At 44.4% G+C, this 11354-nt stretch overlaps 1 protein-coding gene across 1 annotated transcript; it reads left to right on the forward strand.

Moving 5' to 3' along the window:
- Positions 1-957: 957 nt before the first annotated feature.
- Positions 958-8506, forward strand: rhot1b (ras homolog family member T1). The gene is made up of 19 exons (XM_068750534.1): positions 958-994; positions 1349-1407; positions 1552-1633; positions 1720-1763; positions 1854-1907; positions 2002-2054; positions 2209-2317; positions 3064-3165; positions 3394-3492; positions 3577-3685; positions 3755-3875; positions 4154-4238; positions 4393-4538; positions 5047-5147; positions 5349-5479; positions 5726-5809; positions 6105-6227; positions 6323-6525; positions 8389-8506. The coding sequence occupies exons 1-19, from the start codon at positions 958-960 to the stop codon at positions 8504-8506; spliced, it is 1860 nt and encodes a 619-aa protein (XP_068606635.1).
- The last annotated feature ends 2848 nt before the right edge of the window (positions 8507-11354 follow it).

Consider the following 11354-nt stretch of genomic DNA (forward strand, 5'->3'; position numbering starts at 1 on the left):
AGTTTTGATTCCATGTCTATTTGCTTGTCCGTTACTAATTAAACACATCCCAGATGCCGTTGTCGTTGTAGTTACTATAGTATCACTACAAGTGTAGCGTTTGAAATGAAAAGATGAAAAAGAAAAGAAAAGAAAAATGACAGGGCAGGGGGTTCTTCAGAGGCCATATGGAAGTCCTATTTGGGTTAGTGTCCCTCTGGCACCAGCCCCCATGTTTTAAATGACCCCCCCCCCCACCTGAGAGACTTTCAACTTTCATAGTGTCCCAATCAGTCATTCATAAAAACAGACATTACATAGTATTATTATAATGTTACTGGCCATTTTGCTTCCTTATAAATAACCTTTTAAAGTAGTTTTTTTTGTTGACTGGTGGCGCATGAAAGACACTGATGTCAGATCCTGGCAGAGAATGTTCCTGATTAGAACTGAATAATAAAACACAGTAAAGGAGGCGGATTTATAATGTAAAAAATAAAGAGCACAGTGGCGAGATTTGAAAGCAGAAGACTGTATTCAAAAGACATACCGGAACGCACTAACAGTATATGGGCAATCCTAAAGGACTTTAGGATTACAGTCTTTCAACATCCTCTTCACAATATACGATCTTTGTTATCGCTCAGTGCGTCCGAGGGGCGCATCCGACGGGCAAACACCAACAGCCGGGTTTCGAAGGCTGGACGGAGCGCCAGCAGCTTTACGCGACAACCTCTGATCTGTTGGCGGAATAAAGACGCAGTTCCGGCGTCCAACCTTTTCTGCGTTTCTCTAAACGCCGTTCGGCCCGTTTGGAAAGCAGCGTCAATGATCGGAGTTGAGATGCGAACGTAGCCCGTGCGTAACGCGCGCAAGGCCGAGCAAGGGGGCCGTCCGGCTGCACCCTTCATACCCTGACTGGCTGCGTAAATGCGTTCACCTAAATCCAGTTCGCCCAGTTTGTCGACGCCGGTCAGAATGCGCAAGGACGTGAGGATCCTGCTGGTGGGGGAGCGTAAGTCCAGCTGCCATTCAGCGTGCGCGTTGATCAGCTGATGGTTCTGATGGTTCTGATTAGAATTAAATCGTGTGTATCCTTGTTTCATTATTACATCCTAACGCATAATTGCGATTAAACATTACGGAAAACCTTATTTTCTGTAATGATGACGATCAGCTAAAACCTGGCTAAAAACATTGCCTCCCTGGCAGAGGTAATGATAGATATTGTAGTTTTATAACGGGTCTCTTGGAAAGGAAAATATATAGAAGAGTCAGCCTTTTGATTCTAACAGACTGTCTCCAGTAGTAAAATATGAATACAAACTTGTAATAAGCGTGTCTGATTTGCACTTTTTCTTCCGGGCAGCCAAAGTGGGGAAGACGTCTCTCATCATGTCCCTGGTCAGCGAGGAGTTCCCAGATGTGGTACGGATGAATATTTCTACATTGATGCCGCTCCGACTGAATAGTTTCCCTTTGAGGTTTTTTCCATCACCGTTGATTTGACCGTTAAGTCCCGCAACTTGCTGCAGACGCGCCAGTGAAAGACGGGCTGTCTTCTCGCTCCAGGTTCCCTACAGAGCCGAGGAGATCACCATTCCTGCAGACGTAACTCCCGAGAGAGTCCCCACTCACATCGTGGACTACTCGGGTAAATGCTCGCTCATCGTTTCCTGCTTGGCGAAAAGAAGGAGCACCTTCTCCGTTTGTAATCGCAGCACGCTTCTCCTCCTGCAGACGCAGAGCAGACGGATGAGCAGCTGTTTCAGGAGATCTCCAAGGTCAGTCGGCGCATGCGGCGGATGAGGCGGCGCTGTCTTAGAGAGGTACGCGTTCTGAGTGAAAGGGCTCACGGAACGTCTCGTTCGCAGGCCAATGTGATTTGCATCGTCTACGCCGTCAACAACAGAAAGTCCATAGAAAAGGTGAGGCTTGCTCGCATTTCCATCATCTGTTGTTATAGCAGTTGTAACAGGATACAATGCCGGTGTCATCCCCCCCCCCCCCCCCCCCCACCAGGTGACGAGCCACTGGATCCCCCTCATCACTGAGAACACAGACAAGGACAGCAGGTGTGATTGTTCTACAGCATCCTAGTCGCTGCTTTTCTGTTAGAGAGATAGTCAAATATTTGTTTCACTGAAATGATTTCTACAGCAACGTCTGATGCATGTGCCTTATCAGTGCTGTGTGTGTGTGTGTGTGTGTGTGTGTGTGTGCTTCTAGGGTTCCCCTGATCCTGGTAGGGAACAAGTCGGACCTGGTGGAACACAGCAGCATGGAAACCATTCTGCCTATCATGAACCAGCACAGCGAGATAGAGACCTGTGTTGAGGTGAGAGGTTCCACATCCACAGCAGCGTTTTTATTCACACAGAAGCGAACACGAAGAGGGGAGCAATCATTTCAGCAGTCAGCTTCGATTGTTAGCCGGAAACGACTCAGTTTCCGGCTAACGTCAGACATTACGCGTGCATCGGCCACAATAAGTAGAATTTGTTACATTTTCATGCAGGTTTTCTTTTTTTTTTTTTTTGAAGTGACTCAAGGTTTGCCAGTTTCTATTTTATCAATGTGGGAGAGATCTCTTGTACCGATTATTTCGTTGTGCAGTTGTCATATTTGGACTTTAGAGTTTTTGGGTTTTTTTAGCAGCAATTCTATCTTTTTATCAGTCCCGTCTTATTATCACAGGCCTTTGCGATCACTGCTGCATGTTTGCGTTTACGACCTTCACAATGCGGCATCTCGTACCGGTTGTCAGTAGATTTTGAAATAGATTCTGAGCTGCATTGGATAATTTGGTCTATTAATTTATTGATTGTTGTCTTTGGCATCAACTTGTTGTCCTCCTCGTGTTTTTCTCTTGATCTCATTTCTATTCCCTGACAGGGCAGTTACCTCAGACTACTTAATTCAGCCGGACACGTCACTGAGACAGAGCCTGTGTGCTAATACCCTGTCTGGCCCTGACTTAACACACACACACACACACACACACACACACACACCCACTCACACGCACACACACGCAGCTTCTGGCTGCGTATTTAGAACTAAAGTGTAATTCTTTGTTTCTAGTGTTCAGCAAAAAACCTGAAGAACATCTCAGAGCTGTTCTACTACGCGCAGAAGGCAGTTCTCCATCCCACAGGGCCGCTCTACTGTCCAGAGAAGAAAACTGTAAGCGCTCAAATACACTGCGAATCCTACACGGCTGTCTTTATTATTCGTTATTTTAAAAAAAAAGTTTCTGTTTTTGTTTTAAAGAGAGGCTTTGATGTGAAATTGTTTACTAAAATTGAAATTGTTCTACTGAAACTTGTGTGACCTTTGGCCTTAAACTGACCCACAGCCCAGACATTCCGCCATTTTGTTCAGGGGACGCTTTATTTGCTTAACTCTTTCCAGATGAAGTCACTTTGTGTAAAAGCGCTGACTCGGATCTTCAAAGTCTCCGACTTCGATAATGATGGGATTCTCAACGACCACGAGCTCAACTTCTTTCAGGTAAACCGATCTGTCTTGGCTAACGGAGCTAACGGAGCGAACAGCGGCTTTAACGAAAAGCTGTTGTTGTTGTTTTTTTTACAGCGGACGTGCTTCAACACCCCACTAGAGCCTCAGGCGTTGGAGGACGTAAAAAACGTTGTGAGGAAGAATTTGAGCGACGGAGTGTGCGACAACGGGCTAACGCTGAAAGGTAGGAATGATGGGACAGGTGTGTGTGTGTGTAAACACAGTCATGGCTGATTGGTTGGGTTTTATGCAGGGTTCCTCTTCCTCCACACCCTGTTCATCCAGCGAGGCCGCCATGAAACCACATGGACGGTACTCAGGAGGTTTGGCTATGATGACGAGCTGGAGTTAAATCAGGACTACCTCTTCCCTCCGTGAGTCTCAGAGGGACACCTCTATCAGTGCCCGGCCTGAATATACGTCCACGTCCATGAATATACAGCAAACATTTGTCTTTCGTTTTTGGTCCTCTAAAAAAAATGAAATGTTTGAGTGATGTCTGAATCGGTTGAATGACTTGGATTTTTTTTTTTTTATGTCTACTGAGGAGCTACTGAGCCAAGTGTTTTCATCTCTGCAATGATTCCTGTCAGCTTTATTATCAGACACAATTGCTGCAACGTTTACTTTGCAAATATTTCATTCTGTCTAGGTTGAAAGTTCCTCCAGACTGCACCACGGAGCTCAACCACAATGCCTACCTCTTCCTCCAGAGCGTCTTTGACAAACACGACAAGGTACACTCCCGTACGTCAGGTTCTGCTTGCTGCTTGGTCATGTACCATTTTAAAAACATCGTCTGCACCGTCATGTTAACAGCAGGCATAGTCAGACGTGATCTAAACGGAGGCCTTGATGCCTGCGGCATGAATCCATGTTTGTGTGCATCAGGACCGTGACTGCGCCTTGTCACCAGAGGAGCTGGCGGACCTGTTTGACGTTTTTCCCTACATGCCCTGGGGTCCGGATGTTAATAACACAGTTTGCACCAATGAGCAGGGCTGGATCACCTACCAGGGATACCTCTCACAATGGACGTGAGCAGATCTGTGTAGATCCGATATGTGTAGAGATACCGTGTCTGGCATCGGGGGGGGGGGGGGGGGTATGAAGCTTGAAGAGTGTCTTTGACAGTCTTAGAAACACACGACTCCTGGCAGCGAATGGATTTGAAGCATTTGAATAAATGTATGCATTTGCGTGCAACGCTTATATAACCAGACCTCCTCCTCCTGCTCCTCCTCCTTTTCTTCTTATTCTTCTCATCTTCCTCCTCCTCCTGGCCAACCAATATTCTCTAAACCGTTTAACAGGTATTTCTTGATATAAGTAATTATTTTTGTAAATATTTGTGTCCTTTGTTTGGCGTTATTTTTTTTTAGGAGACTTATATTGGCACCAATATTAAACATTTGTCAAACAACACCCGTCTGGATCCACTGATGTAATTTAAGATTCTCTTTGCTGATAGTGTTTAGTATTAAGTCCGTCGCCTCTCTGAGTGGACCTAACGATATTCATTTCCCTTCTACTTACCTTTTTCAGGTTAACGACGTACCTGGATGTTCAACGATGCCTGGAGTATTTGGGTTACCTTGGTTACTCAATTATGGCTGAGCAGGAGTCCCAAGCAGCAGGAATTACAGGTTCAAAATATTTCATCGTCTTTTTGACATTGAACATTCCAGACGCATTCTAACGGTATAATACTAAACTCACCGATTCGGACTGATTACAGAATGCTGATTTTACTCACTGACTACAGGCTTGTGTTGTTTGTGCACGGCAACAGTTTAAACTGATCCTCTTGACACCTGTGTGTGACCCCCCCCCTCCTCCTCCCACAGTGACCAGAGATAAGAAGATTGACTTGCAGAAGAAGCAGACGCAGCGCAGCGTCTTTCGCTGTCACATCTTTGGAGACAGACGAAGTGGCAAAAGTGGTTTTCTGCAAGCGTTCCTCGGTTGTAACCTTGCGGTAAATAGAAATGAACTCCTCTGATGATGCTTTGTTTTTTTTAAAGCACACTTTTATTAGATATTAATCCCAGATGTTGGCCAAAGCTAGACAAAAAACATTTTATTAAAAGGGTTCAGCTAAAAATGTTCCTGGTCGGAATATCACATCGTTGCACTTGTGGAATAGATTCAATGGACGCTGATACGGATTCCTCCTGTTGCAGCATCCGTCACAATTCAGATGTTGTTGTTTTTCTTTTCACAGCGCCAAAACATGATTAGGGAGGAGCACAAATCTTACTATGCCATCAGCACAACCTATGTTTACGGCCAGGAGAAATACCTTCTTGTGAGTAGTGAAAATTCACTTGAATGGTGACCAACGTTTCTATGCAGTTATGACCTCGTTCAGGTTGCCAGTGTTAGACGGCAAAATGCAGCCGAAGGCGTGACTCTCTAAAAACATGAATAAAACGGCCGGAAAAGCTTGCTAATCCTGTTTCACATCACGCAGACAGTACATTTAAGGTTTCACCTCGTCGTCGTCATTGATTGCAAATATATTCACTCTAAATTTGCGTTAAGTTTCAAACAATTTCAGCTGAAATGTTTCATAATTCTCCCATCACCCTCACCCCTCCCAGCTTCACGAAGTCTCCCCTGACTTCGACTTCCTGTCTGATGCTGATCTGGCCTGCGACATTGTCTGCTTCGTCTATGACGCCGGCAACCCGCGGTCCTTTGAATACTGCGCCACGGTCTTTAAGGTAACAGGGCGTGTTCCTGGACTGCGTTTAATGGCGAGACACGAAAGCTTCCCTTTGAAAGCAACTGAGACACGGTTGCTCAAACCCCTTTTCAGCAATACTTCGTGGACAGCAAGACTCCGTGCATGATGATAGCGGCTAAGTCGGACTTGCCGGAAGTCAGACAGATGTACGGCTGCAGTCCGCTGGAGTTCTGCAGGAAGCACAAGATGCCGCCTCCCCAGTCGTTCACCTGTAACACAGCAGCAGCCCCCAGCAGAGAGCTCTACTCCAAGCTCACCACAATGGCCATGTACCCGTAAGTATAGAGATGCTTGATTGAAATGTTTTTAACCTCACACTTGTCATTTTAGCCAAAAACACTTGTTGGATGATGGCCGAACCGCCGTAGCTTCATGTTTCTCAAATGATAGACTGAAGCTTCATTGCCCAACCGGATTATAATGGCATTGAGACGCCGGGAATCGGTTATACTTGGAGGAGGGGGGGGGGGGGGGGTTAGTCATGCAAGACAAAACTTAAGGGGTTTAAATATTCTTAAGCAGTTTATGAAGTAAAGTTGTATGAAGGTAATGCAGTGAATGCTAGAACGAATCTTTTGGGAAGATTTTAATATTCACTGTTGTTGAAATTGTTTTCGATCGATATTAATTCAGAATATTTAACCATTTTAAACCTGAAACAGGAGCCCCCCCCCCTTACCTCCCTTTTCCACTCGACCTCATCTTGAAAAGCTTGTCACGTAGAATTTGTGTTCCATATTTTGCCCTGGGATAGATCCTCTCACCGTGGTGATGTTCCTCCTCACGGATGCCTTTCTTTTGCCTTCTGGCTCCGTCGCGTTCAGATTGTTGCAACGGCGCTTTGCGCTGAGGGGAAATGGGTTTCCCTGCTCGGCTGAAACGTTGATCTCTCCCAGAGGCTCACGCTCTCACACCACAGTCAGTCCTGTTGAAGTATGCGTCAGCACAGTTAGATATTTACACACAACAGTCCAGCTCTACTTTAATCCACAATCTATTCAACTCCTACTCTTATATTCAGATTACACCAATGGATTTAAACATGCACCACTCTGCTTTTGTGCACATTTGCGTTCATAGTTATTGATTGCATTTGAATCCATAAGGTGACACAACTTGAGTAAATCTTTGTGTTTAATAAAATCACCAAGATATTTCGCCTCTTACCCAAGAAGAGCGTTCCAGATAATCGACACCAGCCATTCAGAACTGACGAAGCTTCCTGGATGAGAGGCGAAACGTCTTCAAGCGTTTCCTGTAAATCCAGCTGACTTTATTCAGCACAGAGTTTTGCCATGATGAGTGACAAACTTGAGGACACAATATTTCATAATCAGTAATCTGTCATTGCTTTACAATAATCAATGACAGTAATTAATCACAAATGACAGCAATCACAGACAGCAAACAATTTGGACAAATCGATTCACCTATCATACTATCATACATGATGATCTAATTATTTTAGACACACGTGTGAATGGAAAATCCGTCATATTTCTGGGGTGTCATCTGAATAAATGGAATTATTTTCATGGTGGAGGGGCCTTCAGTCATGCCTTATGTCTCCCCCCCCCCGTATGTCTCCTCAGCCACGCCCGGCTGCGATGCATGTGCACTTGTAACAGATGCACCTTCTGCTTGTGTCAGAACTTCCTCAACTCTGAGCTACTGCAGATGGTCAGGGCCAAAGTCTACGCTGTGGTCCTCAGAAGGTCTTTGTTCTAACCTTGTATTTCCACCATCATCACTTCTGGCTTGCTCCATTTGCTTATCTGTTTGTTTATGTTTTTCCATACCATAACTTTTACCTTAACGCAGAGTCAATGTGAATTTATTCTTCTCTTCAGAGAGGCCCTTTAGTTCTTCCTGTCTCTTACTCTTGCTCATCTAACAGAGATGTAATAACTCATTCCTGGTATTGTTGTCTGATGTCATGACTCCTATCCTACATTTCTCCATTCCTGCTGATTTGTTTTTTTGCTTCAGCGTCTCCACATTTCAAGTCTGCATTTTTTGGTTTTATCATCCGATCCTCCATAGTTTTTGTGTAATACTGTACTTGATGCACAGAATCCATGCATACGCCTCTCCTTTCCTCTTTCTCTGTATTTACTCATCTTTGGCCTGCTTGACAGACATGTGAGCCAAACAGAGCTGAAGAGTTCCACATTCTGGCTGAGAGCAAGTGTCGGGGCCACAGTGTTTGCAGTCTTGGGCTTCGCCATGTACAGAGTGCTGCTGAAGCCCCGGTGATCCTCCGACCAAACAGAAGAGCGGTGACCGGCCACAGCATAAGGGTTTCCCCTCTTGCATTTAGTTATTGAAAACTTTTCTTTTGTAGCTTGATGGGTCAGAAGATAAAAAGGTATTTCTGGTTGTGGGAAGGGTTTTTTTTGTGCATAAAAAAGAAAAGAATATTTAATTTTGTACTGAAATGGCTGATTTGCTGAAAGTGTTTTCTTCAGGTATTTGCAAATCAATCTATATTCATACTGAAAATGACTGATGCATGCTGATAGCCCATGTTGAGCTTTTTTTGCTTGCAGATTCGAACGAGGAAATTGTTTTAGGTTGTAATCAGAATACTTTAATAATCCAATAGGGATTTCCCTATGGGATTATTAAGGTATTAAAGTGGACAATGGGGACTGGGATGCTTGAGGTATGCAACAGGATGGATGCTTGTATTTGAGTGAACTATTTGTAAATGCTGTGTATACTCGTCTAGTAGATTGTAAATTTGTTTGTCTTTATCCAAAAAATGCCACATCCCGATGTCTGATAATCAGATCATTAATTTTGCTGAAACATTCGGATTGATTTTCACACTGACAGATATTGGTTTGCCTTCAGGTCGTGTCTGGTCGCTGGGTGTTTGGAACGCTCTGTTGTTCTCCCTAAATTCTAATGTTGATGACTTCAGTCAGCCAATGAGTGCATATATTGAAAGCGGACGATTTAAAACTCCTGTGCATTTTGCATCTGCATGCTTTGATTATCGATTTACTTTACAAAATGATTGCCCCAATTTTTTCTGCATTACTTTCCCTTATTTTTCAGGGTTGTAGTAAAGTTTAGCGACATCAGTGCAGCACAGAGGCCGACTATAGTTGAAGATGCAATAGTCACTACTCTCTGTTCCACTTTGATATCTTCACTCATCCCTGCCTTTCCAATTAAATGTGTCTAAAACCTAGTCTGATGGAATTTCTATTTTTATTTCACAAAAAACATTGAATATTTTGTCATTTCTTGCTCTCTAAGTGGTATCAGCTGTTTTTTTAAATATTTTTGGAGAGGAGATTGTACATTTGTACATGACATCCCACCGCACTGACCAACTTGCATTAAATATAAATACCGGTACACATTTTGTTCTGCTCTAAAAAGACAATAGTAGGCTATTATTTAGCAAGATTAGATTGACTTGAACAATGTAGAAGAATGAGCAGCATTTAAAAAGATTACAAGGAGGCAGCGTTGCTCAAAAGTAAAATTAATTAATGACTAAAACCAGGCAGAAAATTGTGCTGTTGTCATGTTATTGTGTTTTAAAAGCGTGGAACTGAAGCCCGTTTATTGGCTCATTAATAAATGCATTTTACATATGAAACCTGTCTGTTTGACATTTAGTGCTCCACCGGTTCCATAATTATATGGGACAGGCAATGTGCTGAATGAGACCTCCAGTGAGGTAATCTTCTAAGTATATAGCCCATCTGTAGAATAGGATGTGTGATTTGGTTATAGCTTTTGATTATATAACATCTGGTAATTATACGTTCACAATTATGAGGTTTGGCATTTCCTACTCCCTCAGCAACAGAGGCAGACACAAAACAAACATCTAACTCTGTAATTCTGTCATCATTCATTATCAGTGAGGCGTCTGCTCCACAACACAGACTGGAGTCTCTAGTGATACATACAAGCAGCTGTTCCATGAATCTCAGCGTGCTCACTGTGCGTCAGTACATCCATACGCTCACTTCCTGTTTTACATGGCACCATCCTCAGGTTCCGGAATAAGTCCTAAACACTTTGACTTGCAACATCCTGACAACTGACAACTATTTAGACTGTTTTGTAGAGTTCAGACAACGTGTGGGGGCCCACTGGCTCTGAGGACAGTTTGCTCCATGCAAACAGATTTGACAGCTATCTAAAGGAAAGCGATGCTCCTCAGCTGTTAAGTTATGCCTGAGCCAAGTTCTCCACATAGCAGGTGTTAATCCTGCTGTCGAGCATCTCGCTCCCTCTTTCCTTTTTTGTGTCACACTCTTTCCTCTCCCAATCATCTGCCTCTCATGTTACATCTCTGTAGCTGGTGTTTGCACAACTTGCCAAAGGAGACGCCATCAAAGCTGATTTTGTCCAAGCTGCTCAGAGCCTGTAACTATAAAGGCCGCAATAACAACAATGTATTTGTAGTTCTCTTCAGTGCTTTGAAGTTCACTGTATAGTTCTTTGCATGTGTTTGCAGCTTTCTGCAGGTCTTTGTATTTTATTATAGTTCTTTGTAGTTCTTTTTATTTTTCTGTAGTTCTCAAGCAGGAGACTTAATTGAGTTCTTAGAAACCCCGGAGATGGAGAGACACCTCTGTCGTAGCGCCCCCTCCCTCCTTCACCTCCCTCCTTCACCTCCCTCCTTCACCTCCCTCCTCCTCCCTCTTTCACCTCCCTCCTCCTCCCTCCTCCCTCCGTCGCTCTCATCATGTGTCTGTGTAACGTCGGAGGAGACTCCTGTCGACTCCAGGAGCTGCGCCGACCATCCCACCGTGCTCCTCCCGCTTCTCCGAGGCTTGTTGTCTGCGCGTTGACGGCTGCCGCTCCGCGCAGCCTCCAACTCCGACCGGGAGAAAACGGCGCGCCAGGTAAAAGGCGCACCAAAATGTTGCGCACTTTGGCACTACTGCCTTTAGGCGTCTGCGCCGCCACGCTGCCCACGCTGTTCTATTTTCTAGTGCGTCACAGAATGTCACCTGCGTGTCATGTTGTTATCAGCGTCTGATGATGTCATTATGTTTTTCAGATGGATCTGCTCTCAGCCCGATCCGCGGCGCATCTCTCGGACCTGCGGTCTAAATGTGCGCTCCCTGCT

The sequence above is a fragment of the Brachionichthys hirsutus genome, chromosome 17, assembly GCF_040956055.1.
Source record: "Brachionichthys hirsutus isolate HB-005 chromosome 17, CSIRO-AGI_Bhir_v1, whole genome shotgun sequence".
Classification (NCBI taxonomy): Eukaryota; Metazoa; Chordata; class Actinopteri; order Lophiiformes; family Brachionichthyidae; genus Brachionichthys; species Brachionichthys hirsutus.